The sequence below is a fragment of the Mesocricetus auratus genome, unplaced genomic scaffold (genome assembly GCF_017639785.1).
Source record: "Mesocricetus auratus isolate SY011 unplaced genomic scaffold, BCM_Maur_2.0 Super-Scaffold_100011, whole genome shotgun sequence".
NCBI classification, from domain to species: domain Eukaryota; kingdom Metazoa; phylum Chordata; class Mammalia; order Rodentia; family Cricetidae; genus Mesocricetus; species Mesocricetus auratus.
This window is the reverse complement of record NW_024429195.1, coordinates 55,894,472-55,918,660: the sequence shown is the minus strand read 5'-3', so window position 1 is coordinate 55,918,660 and position 24,189 is coordinate 55,894,472. Positions and strand designations below refer to the sequence as shown.

At 36.1% G+C, this 24,189-nt stretch overlaps 1 protein-coding gene across 1 annotated transcript in view; it reads right to left on the bottom strand.

Moving 5' to 3' along the window:
- Window positions 1-1,364: 1,364 nt before the first annotated feature.
- Window positions 1,365-24,189, bottom strand: part of Trhde (thyrotropin releasing hormone degrading enzyme) — a 355,084-nt gene continuing 332,259 nt past the window's right edge. Inside the window, exons 16-19 of the mRNA XM_040754861.1 lie at window positions 17,488-17,655; window positions 16,807-16,947; window positions 14,539-14,620; window positions 1,365-7,400 (exon numbers count right to left, since the gene is read on the bottom strand). Coding sequence (XP_040610795.1) covers window positions 7,257-7,400; window positions 14,539-14,620; window positions 16,807-16,947; window positions 17,488-17,655 — 535 coding nt within the window. The 3' untranslated portion in view covers window positions 1,365-7,256. The remainder of the gene's footprint in view (window positions 7,401-14,538; window positions 14,621-16,806; window positions 16,948-17,487; window positions 17,656-24,189) is intronic.

Below are 24,189 nucleotides of genomic sequence, written 5' to 3'. Positions count from 1 at the left end.
AAGCTGTATTACATTCATTTATGCTGTGTAATCTTTATTTAATGATGCAAAGATCTGTTGCACTTGTTTAAATCTTGTGTGTGTGTATGTGTGAGTGTGTATTGTTCTATGGATATGTGTGGTTGGAGATGCATTTGAGAATACATGTAAAATTCATGAGCTATTAAACACATTATAAATATAAACATATATATGTAAACACTGATTGTCTCTTCTAAGAATACTCCTCTATATAACTTGGTAGCATGATTTCTTACCCCATGGACATGACAACAAAGGGTTATCTGTGGCTGTTTAAACCACTGTACATTAGGTTCAAATCATTGGCCAACCAGAATCAGTTCTTACATTCCTGACTAATTCTTGGAAAGAGAAAAACCCAGGGGCATTGAAAAGTGTGGCTAGAGTACTGCTTACAAGCCGTGATTATGTATATTTTATGTTCTGTTGTTATTGGAAACTGTTCTCGAGGATCCTGGAAGCTTGACAGCCTGATGAATGCAGGGAAAACTATTAAAAAGCAATCTGAAATGCATTTCAGGTGAAATCACTTTTACCAAAGTGCAGATGACTTCATTTATCCTAAAGATATAATTAGAACAGAGACTGAATTGGTTTTTCTCTTTATACAATATATTACAAATACAGACTTCCTTATTCCTGCAGCAGCATGTGGATTTCCTTTTTAAAAACCCCATGTCAGGAAGAGTGGTTCTTCCATGAACCTCTATACTCTGGGTACTCACAGCTCTTCAAATGGGCTCTCATAAAAAGCAGAAGCAACGTAAAGACACAGCTGGTCTTATTCCTCTTAGCCTTACCTGCACATGTCAGACAATTAAGACAGTGATGAATTACAAATTATTGTACAAAATTTTATTATCAGAGGCAAAATTCAAATTTGTTCTGATTAAGGTAAATCCACAAATTTTCTCACTTAGAAAAAAATCTTTTTTGTTTTTAGTTTTTGATCAGGAAAGAAGAAAAATTTCATGTTGAATACATAGATTCAATTTTTACTGAATAATCTTAAGGTCATACCATAGAAAATATTTTTCTGCTAAACTAACAAAAGGTTATTTATTTGAAAAATGCTTATAACTCGCGTTTACTGAGAGACCAGGGACCTTTTCATTCCCAAACCATAAAATATTAGAAAAGGAAAAAATATGCTTCCATATGGCACACGTTAGGTAAGTCTGGTGTAATTGTTTTAGATAAATAAGCTTTGATACCGAACAAGGTTGTTTATTAGGAATTGTCCTACAATGTAATTTTTAATTTCTGATAAACTCAGACTTGGCCAGACAGCCAAAGGTAAAATTTATTTTACGGTTTTGGTAACTGAAATATGTGCAAAATCATAATGATGCTATGTTTTTTATTTTAGTACTTACTTGCTGTCCAAGTCGATTAAAATTTTAAAAGGAGAATAAACTACAACCGTGAAAGACTGCACACATACTAATATATGCCAATATACAGGTGTAATTTAAAAGCTGATGTGAGATTACCATTAAACAATACTGTAAAATCTAGAACAAAACATTTGAGAGACAACTCATTTGAAAAACAGTTTTCACTTGAGATGTGACAGTTAAGAAACCTATTTGAGGTAAAACGAGGAACAAAGAATTTCTAATGACGTTCCCACTCAGTAGGTTCCACACATGAAAGTGGTGACAGGTGTGTTCATAAGAGTGAGTGTAATACCTTGAGCCTTGCAGGAATGATTAGCAGAAAAGAAATACTCTGCACATTTGAGGCAGGTGTTCTAACTCCCCTATTATATTTCCTACAAAGCACTTTGCTCTTTCATTTACTTACATGACATAAGAAAAATGTGTGCCATTAGAAGCAAGTTGACCTGTAAAGAAGCGAGTCAAAGCAGTTAGGTTAGACTGTATCTGCACACAGCAGGTACCTTGAAAACATAACATCAAGTAAATTAAGCAGTGCAGTCCATCTATAGTTCTATGCAGAAAGAGAAAATTTTCTGATCCCTTTGCTAAACAACGGAAAAGTTCTGGCTGGCCTAATAGAACCTTTCCACATGCAGACAGTTTAACTTCATCTTTGTGAGACACTGGTGAAGGGATTTGCAATCCGTCCTCTTTGTTTTTCTTTCCCACTGACTCTTTCAATGGCTCATTGGCTGAGTGCCTGTTAATTACTAGTAGTTTAAAGCCCTCACAACAAAAGGTGGGGTTTTTGTGAAGAAAATATTTTTAGAAAATACACGAAGTAACCTTAGTAAGAGAATGGTGATAAACCAAAAAAGGCACCAATTAACACTTATTTCCAACAAGTCCATAATAATGAAAGTGAGAGAGATATGAAGGAGAACTCATATCCCCCACAGAGTTTGTATGGATGAATAGTGTCTCAGGCTTGACAGAGGTACTGAAGTGATGGATTTGCAGCCCTGCTAACATTAGTAATTTATTTTAGAAACCAATGGCTTTTACCCTCTGTTTTCTTGATGATCAATTAGAATTCATAAGTTTTCACTGGGTTATTACATGAAATTTTACCTGCAGTGTAGGTTGATAGATATACACATGTTCACATTTTTGATCCTTCCCTACAATTATCCATCGTTTAAAAACAAAACTGAACAGAATGGAGCCTCCTTCTTCTTTCTTACCACATCAGTATATGAACTAGGAGTAACAGAAAGATAAATCTTCAAGCAGAGTTGTGTGGATTGTGAAATCTATGTGAAACTCCCATGATACAGAGGAGCTGAATAGCTTAAAAACAAAAATGCCAGGACTGAAAGTATTCCTTTGTGCATGAGTGCCTTGACCTGAAAACTCCTTTTAATGATGTCTTTAAAGATTTTCTAAAAGCTTCTTAACTTTTCTTTTCTATCTAAACTTTAAAACAGAGTTTAGTGGCATGAAACTGGAACAAAAACTGGTAGAGTACATGTCGGTTAAACTTTCATTGAATCCTCCCCAAAATGAAATGAAATATTTGACTCTAAAATCTGCTTATTAATTCGAGGCAGTGAAATTGAGGGCTCATTTTATATAATTAAAAACGTTGAAATTTTAGCATCTTTGATGACAATATTTTTGTGCTCAAGTTCATATATACTAATCTGAAGACATAAATTATTGCATAAGTTCAGAATTGCTGAACCTGCTTGAAAGAATAAATTATTTCCTTAAAGTTGACAAATAAAGCTAACATTGTTTTGGCAAATTTGAAATACTTTTACAAGAGGATTAAATTTTTCCATAGATTAGCAATATTCCAAATTGTGCAAACAGCTTTTCTCAAGGATAGATTCTATCCCAATTTTGATTCCAATTATTACTGTATAAATTTTATGGCATTATTATAATTTGAAAATGTTACATATTTCTAAAAATGCAAGCACTGTGAAATAAAACAGTGAAAATTGTTCACATGTTTTGGAATTAGAACAGAAAATAGTTGGGTTTCTTAGCTAGAAATGATTAACCTGCTCCTCTCTAACATCTGATTCTGTTTCTCCTTGCCTTAATTCCAACTGGTTTGTGATTTCTTCATATTTTTAATATGAACATTATTGGACCTATTTTCCTACATCTTCGTTTTAGTCACCACATGCTCAGTTAAAATCAATCTGTTCAATAAAGCTTTCTTTATCTCAGTTGAGTTCTAATAGCACATGACTATTGGTATCAAGTGATAATTCAGCCATGATCTCTGAAGTGTTGGCTTCTCCTCATTTGTTCTTTGACTACTGTATGGGACAGTTATGGACCCATCACATGGGCATTCACAATAATATTCGATCTACATGCTTCGGGCTTCTAGAAGTCAATTCTTAAAATATTTAATTAGCAGTGAATTTTAAGTTGGCATATTGTATCCTTCGTTACAACTTACTTATTACATCCAATTCAGTTCCACAAAAATCATTTGTCCACAAGTTAGTCTCCAAAGATTTAAACACAGTTTACTGAATATTGCGTCAGTTATTGAGATGATATAGCCTTCTGTGTGTATTCTGGCAATCTGTAGCTGTTATTTCTACTATCAGAAGGAGGTGGAAGTAAAGCAAAGTGTCACAGTTCTAAGTTTTCATTTAAACTATGTTTAATAACAGATCTCCAATGGGGACTGTAAACAATAGGTTAAATCCTATGTCCCGATATTTGACTACTTACACTAACCAAAGTAAATGGTGTTTAACAGTGGACTTCAAATTTGTATGAAATAGTACAAATTTGAAGTATGAATGTTAATAGAGTAATTGTAGATTTCTTCAAACATATATTCTAATGCTGGTCTAGAACTTGTGAAGTCTCAGGCTAATGAGATAGATAGACATTGCTGTATGTTGGTTGTAGGCCATCTATGTTAAGAGAACTGGGGTTTTAAAGGTGTGAATGCTGGTTCTCAAATCAAACATGCATTATATTTTTGTGAAAAATAAAATCAACCAGTAAAATTTACTGATAATGGAATACATTTTAGAAATTCATGTTAAAACATTAATAGTCTTGTAATATTTTAGTTATATATCTAAATTGAAATATATATATACATATATATTTTAAAATCATATGAAGCAAAGGGAATTAAGGCCCAGCAAAAGTGCTTGCTAATGAATTTCAAGAAACACAGCCAGTATTATAGATGCCTGCCTTCTAAGTTTGGAATTGTGTAGCTTTTAAATCTTCAAACACTATAAGAAAATTTATGGAAAAATATGTAAAAATGGGGAAAACATTTTATTTACAAGTTACTTGGAGAAAATGAATACCCAAAGTGATAAATAATCTAGTATTTTCTAATTAAAACAAAATTTTACCGTTATACATATATTGACATAGGACATTTTTAGACTAGATGATGAAAACCTTCAACATGTTATTTCATGTAGATAATTGATTTGTAAAATACACAAGAGAGAAAGATAAAAACTCTAAGTAGAAAATATAATTTTATAGCTACATTTTACAGAATATTCCAAGAGATATCATTGGTTATTTTATTATTTTGAAAATATTACTTATTTAAACAACTAAAAAAACCTTAAAGCCAAATACAATTTCAATGTTGGAAAGGTTAAAATAACTGAAAAATGTGTAGAGCAAAACTGCCATCTCAATGCCATTGATACCACTATTCTGTTGAAGAAATATTTTATGAGGTATAAACATTGCACGCAAGTATACACTGAGGATTTAGACTATAGCTAAACCAGTTGTGTTCAAGGCCACAAAATACTGAAAGAGGATTATGATGATTGTTATAATCATATATTGTAGGGAGGAAAAAGAACTAAGAAAGTCTCAAAACTCAAAATTGGAAATGATGACTTAAAATAAAAAAGGCATTTCTCTGAATTTTCAGTCCAGGAAACAAAAGACATCCATATCAACCTTGGTCAGCTCTGTTTCATGAGTGAATTTTTCAGTGGTATAATGGTATTTGGGGACTTCATGGATTTATGAGTATTCTCACTCACAAATTACTCATTGAAATTTGCTTACTTCCAATAGGTAACCTAAATTTCAGATTTCACACTAAGCCTCTCCATGACTCTTTAACACCATGTAGTACTTAAAATTCACGTATTTTAATTGAATGAAGTGTTGAAAATTGTAGGTGCAAGAAGCATTAATCGCTCATATGAGAAGGTTCAAATTTAGTTATAACTTAGTCAGTGGACTGGGAAATTGCTTTTCATTTTTACAAACAAAACAATTCTAGGACTCCTGGTATATATATATTATCTTTCTCCAGCATTGAGTGATGGTCTATGAATCCACTGTATCAATGATTAGAAATATTTGGAAGAACTGAACATAACAGGAGTATGGAAAGGGGTTTTACAACAGTTGACTCGGTTGTAGTAGTTGTGATCAGTATTTTACAATGCTAAACTTAAAATATGTTAACTCTGAAGCGAGGAACAGGACTACTGGGTGTGAAAATCACTAAAACATAGTTGTGTTACACACAGCCATGAAAATTGTTCCTTGAAATTCCCAGGTAGAACAGGGTTGTTAATTCTGAAAGATTTTGTACATTAACACAGCATAAAAGCAACTTTGTGTCTTCAGGGAGGGCACAACTGGCATAAAAGGTCATTAAATGCTAATAGACCTGTTGAGGTATGGTTGCTTAATGGAGGATAGGAGCAATTTACACATAAAGATCAACACACAGAGAGTATTCACCTCTGCACTATCTAAGGTAAGAAATACAAAGGAGCTATAAATAAACACTTTCTTAGTACTGAATATCCTAAGTTTACACAAAATTGGTTTATGCAATAAGAAAGTTGACCAAAATGATGACGGAAATTGGTGAAAGGCTGCCATTGACTTTAGAGAATTTGCCGAGTGATTAGTTTGCACATATATTTTGTTAGACTTCATCTTCATGTAGTAGAATAGATTATTACTCATGATATAGATGAAAAAGCAGTTAAGAAAGTGAGTTATAAAGTAGGAAGGGTAGTGTTGAGATAAGTTATATGAAGCCTTTTCCAAGTGTCCACACTTTATAAAAAAGAGTTAATTTTCCTTTGATGTGAAGAGATTCTTCACACAGGTGCATGTACAACGTATTATATACACATGGTGCTACTTTATGTACATATGCATATATACACACTATCTATACATCTTTGCAAGTACAGCTTTAACTCAAAGAAAATGAGTTAACAACACAATCATCATTGCCAGACAATCCAAGTGTTGAAATAAATGACACAGATTGTTTAGAGAGCTGCTTTATCTCTCCTGTTGTCCATGACTGAGAAAAAATTCCCTCCTGAAGTTTTGACTTTCATTGCAACACTGATTGTCTTAGATAATCTTTGTGCTTTCGCATAATGCCCATCCAGGATGTACATATATTCACATACAACATTGGAACATGTTAAATAAGCATGCTGGAACACAGGCAGGACCATATATCCATGCATAGAGAATTCTTAATAGGATTTTCCAAACTGACTGCAACATCAACATGCACCACTATCATATTTGGTCCTGAACAGCAGGGAATGTACAGCGGAAATAGCCAGGGCAAGTGACACTTGTAAGAGTTTCTATGCAGAGGAATATCCAGTAGAGAAACAAATGGAGAGTGAATGGAACGAAGAAAAATACCCGTCACCCAAACAACAACAACAACAAAAAGTCCTCCTACACGTTATCACTGAAATCCTAGCTGGCCTCTTCATTCCACAGGAACCAGGTCCTCTCAAAAGTCTGGGTTGTGTTTGTGATAAGTGACATATATTAGTGCCTCATGGCTTTTCCCAGCCACTGGAACAGCTCCTCTTGATAAAGCCTTTTCCAGCGCACATTGGCTTCCACAGTTTCCACAGCTCGTGAGAATGAAGCAGAGGCTACCCCATCATAGGTCTTCATGAAGTTCTTTAGCTGGAAATAGAAATTGAACATGGTGAATCTGCTTGTGTTGATATGAATTTAGGTGGAACATGCATGAATAAGAATGCATTTGAGATGAAGTGCCTGCCGTGTAGACACCAAAGACAAACTTGAATGAACCCTCTAAGTTCTGCCTTTCTTGTACAGGGATAACATTTCTGATATGTTGGCCATGATGACAGTACTTGCCTGCACTTCTTTTCAGGAACTTGAAGTCCTCATTTCTTTAACCTACTGGGTTCACTTAGAACTAAGCAGATATCCTCTAGATGACATTTTGATATTTTTAGGACCAACATCTTTCCCCATGTGTCATGTTAACACTGGCATTTTCTGAGCAGGGATCCTATGAAAAGCTATGAAGACTAATTCTGAATAAACAACACAATGATCACATCAACTTTAATTGTTATTCCTAATTGTTTATCTACCCCATGTGTTCTTCCCAACCCTGTTCTCAGATTTGGAAGTTTGAGAATTGTTCACCCATTTTTCCACATGTGGCCACCATATGAATGATCTCTCTTTTCTTTATAAAACCCAAACTTACATTTCATTGATTGTTATAGTGCTCCTTCATTTACTATACTGGATTGGTAACATAATCATGATATGAAGTAAATATACTATTGTGGAACAGGTTTGAAATGAGAATAAACACTGCAGGAGATGTGAGGAATGCAAGAATTAGAAGATAGCACAGCAAAGTTCCATGCTCTAGACAAGATACAACCATTGAATTCATGAACCCACAGAAGTTACAGTTACTGGCAATATGCCTGCAAGATATTGACCTCTTCATCAGTCAGTCACAGATGGAAGGGGGCTCATAAGACCTTACTGCTGAACTAATTGGTTACTGATAGAGTGTGAAGAGAGACAGTCACTGTTTTTAGTTGTGTTAAAGCCCCAACCCAAACCCAGCAAACCCACAGGGTTTCAATAAGAAGTTCCAAAGCTGTGGTCACACAGAAAGCCTTGGTTAAGCTCAGTGGGTCACCAAAGAAAACAAAAAAGACAAGGGTGTGGGAAAGAAATTTGTAGTAAAGGGAACTCGACAGAGGTTGGAAAAGAGAAGAGTCAGGAGTAAGAATAACCATACATGTATGAAATTATGAAGAATAAATTTAGTTATTAAAAATACATTTCAAACAATAGGTTGGCTGTGTCTTCAGGTGACATGGTTTACTCTGAAAATCAGAAAAAAATATGTGGGCATTACAATTATAATAGCTCCCATTCTTTCCTGCTTCATTAATAGGTAACTGTAGCAAGTAAAGGAACCCTGAGTGAGGGAGACACTGAGTAAAAGTATATTTTGACAAGAACACAGACCCCAAGAGGACTTGACCCATGGTAAATTGGCAAAGTCATTACCTATGTGGTTCTGGTTCAAGAGGGATGGCAAAGCTTTTATTGAGAGTTTGAGTGTGTCTATGAAAGATTAATCAGTGTGTGCAAAGACTAGGGACTGTATCATTCTCCTCCTGGATGTTTAGAGCCTGAGACTGCTTACAGGTAGAGACCTTCTACTGAGACCAGCTAATCCTCCCCTGTACTGTAGCTAACAAACCAACTGAAATTCCAAGTGTGGTGAAAGTGGTAAGTAGTATGAGAGAAACTATCTTGATCCCAGCTTCACTATGTCTATCCTTTGTCTTTATTTCACTGTCCATAGCTAGAGTTTCAGGACCCAAGCCATACACAACACAGGAGATAATAAACTAAACAATTTATGTGCTAAAAATAGGTTGTTGGTATTGCTTCAAAGACCAGTTCTGATTCCAAGGCACATTCAACAAAGCAAAGAGACTTAGAGTCTGACGGTAGCGCTAAAGGGTCACCTTTTTCTTTAAAGAGAGAAAATTGTTAGTCATGGTGTAAAAATAATCAGTATAAAACCATTGTCAGTGTCAAAAGATTACCAAAGTAGCAGGATCATAGAACAAAGAAGCAGTGCGATGAAACCTGGGTGATCAACGACATTACAACCAACCAAATAGACTTCGAAAGGATAAGGAAGAAAAGGTGTCTCATTGAGTCAGAGAATTTGAAGTTGAAACTTCGTCAGAATTATTAGTGATAGGAGTTCTTATTTGAAGATTCCATGTACTCTGAGAAGATTCAAGAATGCACTGCAAGATTAAACACTGGCAACCTCACTTTTTGTTCTGTGTGCCTTAAGAAACTGGCAACCAACCAGCAATTACAGCGCTAACAGACAAATGTGAAAAATCAACTCGTAGCAAAGAGACATTATGTGTGTAATTAGTGTGGGGTGTGATTCATCACATAGGGGGTGCCACATGGAGGCTCTGCTGGGAAGGAAATGCAGGGTCTCAAGATAAAAAAAAATCTGGGCAGGAAGAGTGAGGTTTGGAGATGTTGAAAATGTGGTTAATTCTATATGTCCGAATTAATTTGTGTTTTAGTTCATGAATTTTAGTTTTGTTTATGATGGGGTTGTTATTGATTTTTCTATATTGATGGACTTTCTGAATGTTTATCATCAGACATTGTTGGAAATGGAAATGCATGCCCCAGACCTACATAGTTGGCATGATATCGAAATCACTATATGCTAAACAACCTTCTGATGTCTAATGCATAATTGACAATTGTTATATTGCCATAAAATTAATTAAATATTTTAATAAAATTATAGATATTAAGAAAAAGAGGAAAAAAGAATGAATTGAGAGTATTTTTTGCATATTTCCAACTTCTAAGCACTGCTCTACACAAATATATACTGTACACCATGCTTCTAACCACAAATACACTCACAGGAATATTTGGGTTACAGTTTGATATTCATTAATACAATAGTGCATTTTCATTCATGTACTTAATATTCAAGTAGATTCTGTGACAATTCAGCAACTAATAATACATTTTATTCAATTCTGAATTGTGTAATTTATTATAGAATGTGATATGATAGTATATTAAATTAATATTACATGTCAATGAAAAATACACCCACTTCTCAAAATGTGTTCTGCATTATCATATTGTTCCTAGCCATTCACTGAACATTCAAGATAGTGATCAATGGTCCTTTGGCAACTTTCACTTACTTGAAGATGCTTCATGAAAAAAGCTGAACACCTGAAGAAAACTCCGAACCTAGGTGATTGAACATGATTGGATACATTATACAATTGGATACATTATCATGTAAGAGAACCCTATAGACAATGTAACTAGTAGATCTCTAAGTTTCATGTCTAAAATTATGATTGAAGTGTACTAAATACTTCATCTGTGAGCTCAGTGATCCTGAGGTGACTCATTCATTGGAAGAGGAGCAATCAGAGTGTATCTGGCATACTCTCCCCAGCGCCCATAAATTGATCTTTTTGCCTGTATTCCTCAGTACTGCTTATGGAGAATGTGTGTTGAGAGCCTTCTCATGGGTCCCCAGGGGCCTGCAGTGTCTGGCTGAGCTTGCTTGCCTGTGCAAGCTAAGCATAGACAAAGGCACTTTGTATCCCATCCTGTTTATTTCTCAGGCTCTTTGCTAGGTTTTCTGTAGCCATTAGGTTTTATCTTAGTTGGGTTTGGGGATATTAATTGTCATGTTTTTATTTTGAATAAGTGTAGATGCTTTTGTAAAATAAAATTTAGTGACATGTCAGGGTTGTTCATGCCCTCTGATTCTCTTAGCACAACTTCTAGGTGTATTTACTAATCTATCTTTTAAAAATTGTCCAACATTGAAGAACATCTTGTTTAAGGGTATCCTAGACTCCAGCATCATAAAGTACTTTAAGAGAAGAATTGCAAAGCACAACATAATCTTGATAATTATAGAACTAAATAGAATTAGCTCTTGGTCTATTGTGAGGTAAAAGACTTTCCCACTGAAGTTGTAAATGGATTCAGTGTGATGGAGAATACACACATTCATTTTCAGCAGGGCAGTATGTTAGGTTCACAGAAGAACCAAGTACACTGGCAAGGTGCTCAATGGACATTAGCTAGAAATTGCAAAGGTCTCTGAGGCTCTATCAGGCTGCATTCCTGCTAATTTAAAATTTGAGGAAACAATAAATTGCTACAGTCAAACTGCTAGTTCCACATAATTAAGAATAAACTCCAGTCTTAGGTGTTAGAACAGTTTGAGGGACAGGGTCATAAAGCAAAATTTGTCTGCTTAATAGTCATTAAAATATTGAATCTGATAATGGCCATTAATAAATTAAATACTTTTTCAGGAGACTGGAGAGATGGCTCAGCTGTAGAGAGCAGATTGCTCTTGTAATCTTCCCCAGATAGGTTCCCATCACCACCCATGGTCAGCTCAAATAGCTTGGAACTCCAGTTTAAGAGGATCTGAAAGACTATTCTGGTCACTTGGGTCCACCTGCAGGCATACCACATACCCACATACAGACATATACCAATCACATAATTAAAATGAAAACATTAAAAACAATATCATAATTCTCAAAGGTGCTGATTCCCTTCTTATATGCAGGGTTAGAAATAATAAGGTGTAACTTCCAAGGGAAACATTGATCTTGCTTAACTCCTTCTGCTTAGGGAAGGGATGATTGACAACAACAATTAAACCCTATCCCTACACCTGCAGGAAATGGCAAGGTGGTGGGAAAGATGGAAGGACTTCCAGCAGAACAGCTAAACTGGAAAGTGAGAGCAAGCAAGCTCACAGTGTAATGACTCATCTCTCATTCCACTGAGAGCCTGCATTGTTCAGCTATCTGCTTTGAAGATAATGGAATAAAAGCCACAATTTAGGTTCATTTTTTGAAATCACAGCTTTCATGACAGGGTAGCTTGGAACATTAAAATGGCAATTAATTAAAGGATAAAATGAAAAATGTAAGCAAAATACATAAAGCAAGAAGGTCTTCATGTGATGAATTCAATTAAACCTCAATTTAAAACATGGTTTTTGTGACCTTCATATTATCAAAATAGTGAATACATGAATGGAACACAAAGAAAAGAAGGATAAAGGTGAAAGGGATCCTGGAGATGAGAGGGAAATGGGATGGACAGGGTGAAGAAGGCGGTAAAAGGGGAGACTTCTGAGTTCCCTTCTATGTTTGTGGTGGTCGCGACTAAATCGATACTTTATTTCTTGATTATTAAATATTAAATCATGATATCAAAAGCACTCAGTTTAAATGTAAAAATAATGGAAGTAGTTATATTTTGTGCATGACTCCTGTTTCCTACAGGCACATAAAAGTTCTCTCCATTTAACTCCTTTCATAAAAAGAAAAAGTAACAAAAATATTCTCAATTTCAGAGCTAAATCCTTCAGGGTTGAGAACACACATAGCAGGGGGAAAGACTGACTTTGAAATCACTGGAATCTTAGCTTTATCTCAGCACAGTACTCATTGTGACAGATCCTAAGTTAGTCAAAGGAAATGCTGTCAGGAAACTGAGTAATAGTAGAAGGTGTGACAGAGGTGCCAGGTTCAATGCTTCTAAAGAATGCTGCTCCACAGGATTATCTGTGGGTCACAGTTTCCAGCCTGTCACCTGTGGAAGCTAATGAAACTAGGAATTTCTGTGCTAAATACTAGCTACATACAGTGCAAAGCAGAAGAGGAAAAGGCAGCATCAATTATCATAACCAAATAAAAGAATCTTTATTGTGTTATTGTCGTCCAGCATGATTGATAGTCCCCATCTCAAATCCCTTTCAAGTATGGTAAGGAGTTAAGGGAGGAAAAGGAGACACCTAGATGACTTATACCCTGAGATATATAATAGGGAATGGAGAAGATAAATATCCTAGAATCTGGACACAAGTTCATTAAAAAGTCAAGCTTAATTTCATTAATAAACTTAATTTGTAACAGAAGAGCCAAAAAATCTATCTTAGGCAAACTATTGCTTTCAACGTGTATTATAAGCAGTGGTGTTCCTTCCTACAATATGGATTTATTCCATTTAATAGACTGGATAGCTGTTAGCAGGCTACTGTGATTACATAATCATTCTGGCTTTTGCTGTGTACCTCAGCATCAACAATAGTCCCTTCTGGACACGTAGGATCTGTCATAATTGTCAGTGAATGGTTTACAAATTAAGTTCACAGAAACATTTGACCATGAGTGATTGGATCTAAGATCGCTGGAATGCCTGATCCTCAGCTATGGAATTTATTAAATTTGATCACATTTCACAGTCTTCATCATTGTTCATAGTCATTACATGCTTAGTACGTTAGAGATTTCTTTGCAAATAATGGACTAAGAAAATAGCAAGGAAAGAGATATCGTGACAGAGAGAACCACTATGAGGTTAGAGAGAAACTCAGTGCTAGGGAAATTCCCAAGAATCCACAAGGATAACCTCAGCTAGGTCTCCTAGCAATAGTGGAGAGATGATGCCGGAACTGACCTTCCCCTTGTAATCAAATTAGTGAATGCCCCAGCTATCATCATAGAGCTTTCATCCAGTATTTGATGGAACCAAAGGCAGAGATCCAAAACCAAGCACCAGGCTGAGCTCTGGGAATTCAGTCAAAGAGAGGGAATAGAGAATATGTGAGCAAGGGAGGTCAAGATCATGATGAAGAAATATACAGAGACAGCTGAACCAAATTCATGGAAACTCATGAACTCTGCACCAACACCTATGGAGCCTCCATGGGACCAAACTAGGCCCTCAATATGTGGCAGACAGTTGTGAACCTTGGGCTCTCTGAGGACCCTGTGGCAGGACCAGGTATATGAGCTAGCTTGTTGGAGTCCATTTCCTATGAGGAGATGCTCAGTCTTAATGCAAAATGGAGGACCTTGGTCCTGCCCCAACTTAAATGTACCAAACTTTGTTGACTCCCATGGGAGCCATTACCTGTTGGGAGGAGTTGATGGAGGGTGAGGGGAGCTGAGGAGAAAACGAGGATGGGGGCAGGAGGAGGAGTGGTAGGGAGAACTTTGGTTTGAATGTAAATTTAAAATTTAAAAAATAAATTTAATAAAAAGAATATTTGTGTGTGCATGTATGTGTCTTCATACATGTATGTATGAGGTGTATGCAGAAGGCTGCAAAAGGAACTGGTATGAATCTAAAGGAAAGAAGTAGTTGAAATAAATCTGTAATTTCATGTGATTCTATGAGACAGCAACAAAATTTTTACCTCTTTAAGTTCGCCTTCTGTATTAAGAAATTCGGTAACTCCACTGATAAGTTTGGAATTCATAAATAAAGCTTCCCCGTACCTATAAAGATAAAAGAAAACAGTCTTAATATCTATCTAGGTAGTAATTTATGCAATCTGGCTAGAATGAGTTTTGGAGTCTTTTCCAAGAATTGCATTTGCCTAGGCAGTCAGTGATCACCACCTCTCAGAAGTACTGGCCACTCCTATCAGGAGGGAGAGAGGTAAAGAAGCAATTTTTTGCCATACAGTTCTATCAAGTCCACCTGGCCTTCTACAGTTTTTCCGAGATCCATGAATGGCAATGAGTCTCTCAAAGTCTAGGCATCTAGAATTCGACTCAGGCATTGTTCTATCTGCAAGCCAAGAGCCAAAAGAGAGGCATTTTCAAATGTTCTAGTGTAGAGCAACCTAGATCATTGTAAAGAAAAAGTCCCTTAAGATGAGAAAGACCAGTTCAGTCTTGATCCTGATGTCACACAGATTCTGTAGTCTGGCTAGGCATGATAAACCTTAGAATTCTAATTAACACACACACACACACACACACCAGCAAGTATGAGTAAAGAGACAGAAAGATGTAAGACCACTTTAAAATTACTGAAAAGAAAAAGAAAAAATAAACGTGTGCTAAGGAAGTGGTGGTAGAAATGGCAAGGAAGTCTTCAACACCTAGGATTGTAAAAAGGACCTTGGATCTGTATTATATGTGGAGAGGAAAGAAGATGTCTTTATAGACTTCCAGCTGTGTGTCTTGATATATTGGCGAATGCTTATCTAACTTACCAAGGCAAGAAAGACAAGTGCAAATTATAGGTTTAGTTTTCAGGTGTGTTCCCATAGGGGACCTCAGTGAGAATGGCTTTACTACATGGTCATATCAGATGAAGGGTGTGTGTTACCTTAAATGGTTCTGAGAGCAATAGAAGCTGTGAGAGTACATGGTACTTAAAACCAGAAGGACCCTGAAAAGTGAGAATATAATATCCTAGACAGCCCTTCCCATGATCCCCAATGTTTATGGACTGATAGGAAAATGGGAGCTGATAAAAGCACTCCTCCTTGTGAGGATAACCACTACCATGTTTGTTGACTGAAATCCCAGTCTTTCTACCCTTTGAATAGTGGGTATAGGTTCTTAGAGACAAAATAAGCATGCTGAGAAACAGAGTAAGAGGAAATAAATGGTATGTGGATGGATCCCACTGAGCTCTAGTCTATCAAACCAAAGGAAGGTTGGTGTGTGTGCTTGAAATCCCTTAAACTGAAAGGATCGTGTGTATTACAGCCTGTTATATGACTCATTATAAACACAATTGGCAATGCAAGTTATAATCTAGTTCTAATCTTCCAATCACTCTAAGATATGAACTGAAAACACGCAATGTCAATGTGTCTTATAGGTATACCAATGATTTCTGACAAAGTAGCTATCGACATAAATGTATGTAACTGCAACAACACATTCTGATGAACTTGTTATGCAAGGATAACTGATAAGGAATGAACAAACATACAATAGTTCTTATATCAGCTTTCAAGAGACCAAATGTTAGGTCTCCTTACTATCTGAGAGAAATTTGTGTTGAAGAATAACATGGAGCATTTACTTGCTCCATAATAGATTTAATTTCAAAATACCATAGAGATTATCAGAGACATAAATTAGCATTTATTATAATATATTTAAATGCATAATGAAATAAATTCTAAAATTGAAGCTGAAGAATTCTCACCACGAAACAAGATATCCTGGGAATTAATTCTACTGCAGCTGGAATAATACAGTGATCCAAGTGATTAATGAGTCTTCTCTGTGTCACTATTTTATTGAGGTGTTTTATGATATTTACATTTAAAGGGAATTTAAAACAATTATACAAGAGTAAAGTTCCTTGTTAAATTAGCATTCATATGTGATTTACGTTTTTCTCTATAATGTATACAGAATATACAAGTTTTGTTAAAGGATTTCAATTTATCGAATTTGATGAATTTCCAAGCACAGTTTCCCTACTAAGCAATTCTTAGCCTCTCCATGCTTTCCCATTAATTAAAGTTATCAATCTTTATTAAATGAGAAGTGTTAAACTAATCATGAATTTCAAGGACAACAGTCATCTTTGCTGAATATTATATAAGGTCTAATACTATCATTTGGGTCATAGCTCTAGCAAAAACCTTGGGTATCTATTCCTCAAATATAGGTTTTCATGTATTCAGGTAAGAATAGATGATAATCTCTACCTGGTATTTAGTATTTTCCATTTGTCTCTGAAAAACTTCCAGGCAAGATCTCGGCCATGTGGATTTCTGGCTACATGGATTATAACATCAATTGCATCTTGATCCAACACCACCTCAGAATTCAGAGACAGATTTAGAAGCCTATAATGATAAAATTGTGGGAAAACTTTTAGTCTAAAAACTTAAACACCTAATAATCTTAAATTTTAAAAAATCATAATTTAGTCATATTCTTCAAAAATACTTGGGTTATCATCTTCCCAATGCATAGTTACAGAACAATTTCTGCCTAGAAAATCTAGATAAAATTCATAGCACTTTCATGAAATATATTAACTACTCCAAGAATACCTACGGAATGAGAAAAATCACAAATATTACTTGGTGACACAACTCCCCTTTCAAGTTCTTCACACTATACATTTCCTTTTTCAATAAAATATTTTCTCAAACACATGTAAAATTTTATAAAATAATTATTCATAAACCATGTTATCTTTCAAGTCAAATTGCTTTAGTCATTTCACCAGGTAGGTTTCCTTATCTCTAGAAAGAAACATTTTATAGTGCCAAATTTTACAGTACCATATATTCAAGGAAATAAAACCAACTCTGGAGCTGTTTGCCTGTAGATGATAATGTTCATTACAAAAACTAACTTGGGAGATTTCATGGACTCACCTATTTAATAAATTCCTATCATCGCTGCAAGTTAGAGCCTCCAGCAATATCTTCTTCTCAGACACTGCAGTGGTGGAGTGGAATTTCATCCAGATGAACTCCCACACATCCTCATCCAGCAGTGACACTCCTGTGCAGTAGACGATATCTCTAACATTTAGTGGTATCCTAAGGAAGCAACCCGGGGTGACTCTCAGTTAACCAAGAGCTTTAAGCTTTTGAAAATAAAGACCAATTCTCCTTTCCTACAGTCAGCTATTTAAAAGATGATTTGCCAGTTACATTTCTCCTAAAACAGCGCAATACTTTGTAATAATAATATTTCAATATATTACTGACTCAAAAATAAAATAATGCTTTTATGCCAAGGAAGTTTTGAATTTAGTTTTTTGTTTACACTCATAAAATTATCATTAAATAAACTAACAACAAAGACCTTGTTTAAGAACAAAAAGTAAAGCCCTTTCTGTTTTCAATGGTTTTAATTGATTTGCTTTCATGACACATACACTCAGAAATTGACAACAAATGTAGTAGATGGATAATTGATAAAAGATAGTCGTTTAATTTTAAACTCTTTTAAAAATTGTTTAAAAAATAATATATATGTGTGAGGGTCTGAGTGTATATAATTGCATCAGGTTTGTGCAAAACCCTGGAGAGATCAGGAGGGTGCATCACGTCCCCTTGCACTGGAATTATAGGTGTGAGCTACCTGAGCTGATTTCCCTGAATTGAACCCAAGTCAGGATTCAAAAGGAATAGAAAATACTTTTAACCACTGAGCCATTTATCCAGCACTAAGGAACTTTCATGTAGACAGTATAGGGGATAAAACCCATGACCTTGGTGTTATTAGCCCCACAACGTGAACAACTGAGCTAACTGGTTAACCTTACATTTTTATATTATTATCTTAAGTAATTTGCTCAAACATTACAAATATAGGAGCATAATTTTAATAATAAACAATAAAACATAACTAACAAAGACCTTTTCCACTATGTTTATATAGTCATTATAAAAGGGAAATAAACTATTAATTTTACTCCAAAATAAAAACTCAGACTGAGAAAAATTAGCAGTAATTTAGTTAGGCTTGGCAATTCATGAATTATAAATTCACAAGTCAGCTTTCTCACAGTGGTGTTCCACAATACACCACATTTTCTGGCTCTTTAAAATAACTTTCTTAAGAAATATTAAAGACTTTTTAAAAGTTGAAAAGTGTGTATCACTTTTTGTAATATTCATTAGTCTACTAGTTATATTTCCCATTAATAATTCTAAAGTGACTACAAGGATTGTCTTCTCTGAGTCACAGGAATAAGCAATAATATTTTTTTTAAAGATTCAGAACTTTCATCGTTAAACACTAGTATGGCTGAAGTGGAATGGGAAAGCATATTAAAGTCTGAGTGTCTACTAGTGGGGGGATACAACTCTTTTCCAGATGTTAAGAAAGGCTGTTCACAGGAGAGAAAACCCTTTCCCTCAACAGTGTTGGCAGGCAAGCTTTTGTTCATCTGTTTTTTAAAAGGTGAGAAGAGAGGAGGAAGAGGATAGAGGTAGAGTCCACAGCATTAGAGGGCATCACGGTTTATCTTTGTTTTCTAGATCAGTCTGAATCCTTTGTCAAGAGGTTCCCTGCCACCCCCCTGATTCCCACCCCCCCCTTCAAGCCTTGGTGACACAGATTTCTTCCTTTCTGTTTATGACCAGCTTGCCACAATGCATACTGAAATTCACTAAGGAGAGTACTGCTACTGTTTTTTTTTTAGAGAAAGTGCTCGTTCTTAATAGGAATAATTTAAGATCAACCAAATGTATTCAATAAATCAGGCCTTACATATCAGAATGTGTCTTCTCTCAAAATACTATGAGATGGGGAGGCCAACACTGCATTATTGTATGACTTTGACCAAGATACTAATACAGAACTTTGTGTGTACAACTCTACTGAAATAACGAACTCATCAATCAATATTAGATATGTTAGTAACAGTTTACTTCCTAAGAACAAACAATTAAACTATTGAGAGATCAAAGAGAAGATGAGAATAGAGCCCAATAAGGTAGACCAGCATCCATGTTAAGCATTCCCTATATAAAGGTACAAAACTAAAGAATAGGGAAAAAAGCAGCAAATGTTAAACTATTATTCTCTAGAAATTTCTTGAATATTATAATACAGCCACTAGCAAAGGCTGTTTCATTTATCTTCTAGAGGCAACTACTGGCTATGACAGTTAAACTGTGTAAGACACACATACACAAATGAACACATGGTTTGGCCATGACAATGTCTTACAAACTTTCTAGAAAGTCACCAGAGGCCAAAAATAACATCTTGTGGAATGCCATGTTCCGAATTATTCTTTTTGTAGTCTGTGTCTGAATTATTTTTGTCAACATCTAATGTTGGCATAGCATCTGTGTCATCTACTACTTTTTATAGTAGAAGGGGCGCTGGGCTGAGAAGGGATATTTTCTATCATAAAAATATAGTTATTTTGTAGCACAAAAAATAAAAGACCCAGAGACTGATATTGGGGTTCAATATTCAAGCTGAAGACCAGAAAAGCAAAGCAGCCAAGCCAATAGATCTCACCTCTACCCAGGTGAAATGGCAATCCTGTCTCCACAAATCCTCAGAGGCAAAAGGCTCCAAGATCCTGTCTCTTCCTCCTTATATTTCTTTCTCTGCCCAGCCATATGACTTCTGTCTCTACCTCCTTAGTGCTGGGATTAAAGGTGTGTGATCTCAGGTGCTAAAATCACCTTTGTGTGAACTGTTTCTTTTAAGACTGGATCAATTTCATGTAGTCAGTGTGGCCTTGAACTAACAGAGATTTATCTACCTCTGAATCTTGAATCCTGGGGTTAAAGGTGTATACCACCACTGCCTAGCTTCTTTAGCTAACTAGTATGGCTACTTTGCTATTTTGTTGACCAGTGGCTTTAATAAATTATAAACAATAATATATCACCACATAAGGTCATACCTGTGGATTCCTAGGAGTCTCCCTGGCACCAGGTTTCTCATTAACCCCAAATGGACCTCTGTCAAGAAATCACTTACATATTCTGTCTGTCCTTCCCACCCCCAACCTGCTCCAACTCACCTAATGGCTCATGACCCATACACCTACCCACGGCCTGCCCCCAATTTACCCAGGAGATCTCGATGGGAGGCCTTACCCTTTGTGAGTGGATGCAGAGGATCAGTGGATGGAAGGGAGTGTAGAAAGAAAGTGGGGTAAGGCATGGGAGGAGTGGAGGGAGGGGAAACTGTGGTTGGTATGTAAAATAAATGAAAACCATTTAATAAAAATTAAATAAAATACATTTACTCATTAGCTTTGTGTTTATATCTATTCTACTTTTTCAGCTTAGAGATGAGTGGTGCCAATTGTTGTGGGGTATCTCTGTAAGAATTTCTTAGGAGTCATTATATTCTGCATTCTTGGATTTCTTGGACCTGCATGCTAATTTCCTCCCACAGACTAAGGAAGAATCAGCCACTGTGTGTTTCAGACAGTTTCCTGATCCGTTCTCTGTCTGTCCCTTCCTGACCTTGTGAAACATTCATATTGGTCTGCTTAATGGTGTCCTAAATGTCCCTTCATCGTTCTTCACACATTCCCATCCCTGGTTGTCTTCTCCTCTATGATCATTATCGCCAGTGATCACTCTTTGGTTTGCTAATGCATGTCATTGCTTCCACCTGCCGGTGAATTCTTCAAGAGAATTGTAGTTCATCTGTTCATTTCCATGCCCTGTTGGTACTTTGAGGTATTTGAATCTTCATTCTTAGCTTTACTTTCATTTTCTCTTAGATTGAGCAAGCATACTTCTGACAGTGATTTTGTGCTAACAAGTAAACCATCAGGTCTATTTCATTAACAGGAGTTTCTAGGTTTCTCTGCTCATATCTTCATTTTCTGGCTTTATTATTTATTTGGGTTTCTGCACACCACTCTTCTTTGCACAAGTGCCTAGACAAGCTTCATGGAAGAGAAGACCTATACCAACCAGCCTGGCTGGTGATTCTGGGAGGCCTCTAACACAGAGCTCCTTCTCAAGGAAGTAGCAGACAGCCGGGCGTTGGTGGCGCACACCTTTAATTCCAGCACTCGGGAGGCAGAGGCAGGCTGATCTCTGTGAGTTCGAGGCCAGCCTGGTCTACAAAGTGAGTTCCAGGACAGCCTCCAAAGCTACAGAGAAACCCTGTCTCAACCCCCCCCAAAAAGAAAGTAGCAAACAGATATAGCTCTTGTCTAATTACTCTGTGCTGAGCTAGGAGAGAAACTGATGTCTAACTGTCAAATCCATGTTTCCATTCTCCCTTAGGTATCTAGATCACATTAGATGCATCAGAAGCTCATGTCTGGAAAGCCTGATGCTCTCTTTGGAGACAGATTCAGAGAAACTGGGACATTGTATACACAGGCTAATGCTTGTCCCAGAAGGAAGCTAACTGTTGGAATCTCCACCCACCTTGGGTTTGTGTTGAGCAGCAGGGAAGGTATGCTGCACTTTCTAGTCCAAAGCTGGCTCTGAACTCTGTCGGTGGCTAACCTCTGTCAGATCTGTCAGAACTCTTAAGACTGGTGAAGCAGATCATGCCAAGTTCAGTGTACCTTTTAAGAGAGCACCGTTGTGAATCCCTGAGCCTTACCAATGAGAAATATCTATGCCATCAAGACCAACAATATAATTCTCTGAGAATTTAGCTGGACATGGATGTCATCTCTAATATCTTTTTAAATTTTAGTTTTATGTCATCTTTCAAAAGTACTCAGTGTTGGCAAGACTGGGTTTCCAATAGTAAGCAGAATGATTTCTAGCACTGTCATGATACCCAGTAAAGTAGCCTTTGTGTATCTGAAAAGGACACAATTTAGCAATACTCTAAGGATCTACCATATAGTGAAACAATGACAAGAAACCTTGAAAAGAATACAGCAATAAAAGTATGGATATGATGATAAATATGATGAAGAAGTACAACTTAAGTGTCCTGGGCGAGCCTTTAAAATCAACACTACATAGAATGAGAGAAGGTTCTGTGTAGAAATCTGAAGCTGTAAATCAAGATGAATGCTGCATAGCATGGATGTGGTTGGCTCTACTTGCAGTCCTGTCATAAGCTGTCTTCCCCTTTGTACGTAGTGCACATACCAAACTTGATGAGGAGGAAAATGAAATACACATGTATTTGAATAGATAATCTAAAGCCTGAAAAATAATCTTCAGTCTTGGGAACAAACCCCCAAGTCTCAGGAAAGAAATGGCTCAATAGGCAGATACCAGGAGGTATAATTGCTTATGTCTCCTCCAAGAGTGAAGGCAGAGCTGATTAGCCTGAGAATGCTGATTTTTCTAGCAACTCTCCTCACCTCATCAGTTCCTCACTTCCTAGCCATTCATTCACCAGATAAAGAATCAACAGATAGTCCACAAGATCAGCCTGCCTCATTACCGAAAATAAAACAAGATTGGTAGGAGCTGGATATGCCAGCGGCCCTCAATTCCCAACAACTTCCATTGTTAATGAAACCCCCCTTTGTTTCTAAATTTGTAAAGATGTTCTAATAACATTTTCACAAAATGATTGCTCTGGGGACAGTTTAGGATCTCTTTGTATAAGCCAAAGTCATTAGGAATAAATGAAAAAGCCCATTTGTTTGTAAGTGTTATCCAAGAGACCACAGAACCCATAGTTATGAGTGGTACAAACGAGTCCTGGGAGACACTGGATATCAAGATTACAGGGACAGGGGGCCCCTCCTAGTGAACATGAAAATTGTTTATGAAGATGTGAATATCCCCATGCTCATTTCTTTTTAACTGCTGCTTCAGGAGCAAATCTTTTAATGGGATTTTATCTGCTGGAGGGAAGCTGTGTTGATATTATTTTATTATTTTAGATACGGTATCCAAGCTTGAACAGTAAGAAAGCTGTCTCTCCTAGTTACCTGATGTAAGATGAATAGGGTAAGGCTTTGCCAAAATGAAATGCTTTTATCTTTCATTGAGTAAAAACACTGCAGAAATTATTGCCTAATTAGGGTAGCTTGTACTCTGGTTTTCATTCCATTCTCATTTTAAATAGGATTATGACAGGGTTCATTTTCGTGATAAAAGTTTTGAATACATAGAAATTCAGTGTATCATTATGGGACTACTTATTTTCACATTTCAATGATATATTTAACTTTTTTATCCAGCTAAAGGCAAGTGCTTGAAGATGAAATGCTTTGGATGTAGATGTTAAAAATTAAGTAGGAGACAGATAAAGACATTTATTTTAGGTTATATTTTTAACTGAGTTAATATCAATGGTAGTATTAGTTGGTTGGACCTACTATAGAGATTTCTTTCTTATTCTGAAGACTTAAGTTTGCGACCACCATCAGGTTCAGGTATGATCCTTCTTCAAGGACATACAATGCTGACTTCTCCTTTGATCTTTCCTGGGCATCATGGGGCCTGGAGAGCTCTCTGAGCTTGCCTTTAAATAGATTACACTGTGAGGTCTCTACTTCATGACCTAATTAGTTCTCAAAGCCCACAACTCTGAACTCAGTCTTTTTTGGTAGTTAAGAGTTCAATATATATAAGATTTAGTTCAATAATAATGTGATAAAAATCGCATTAGTTTACTATTTTAATTAATTAGAATTGAGATGTACAAAC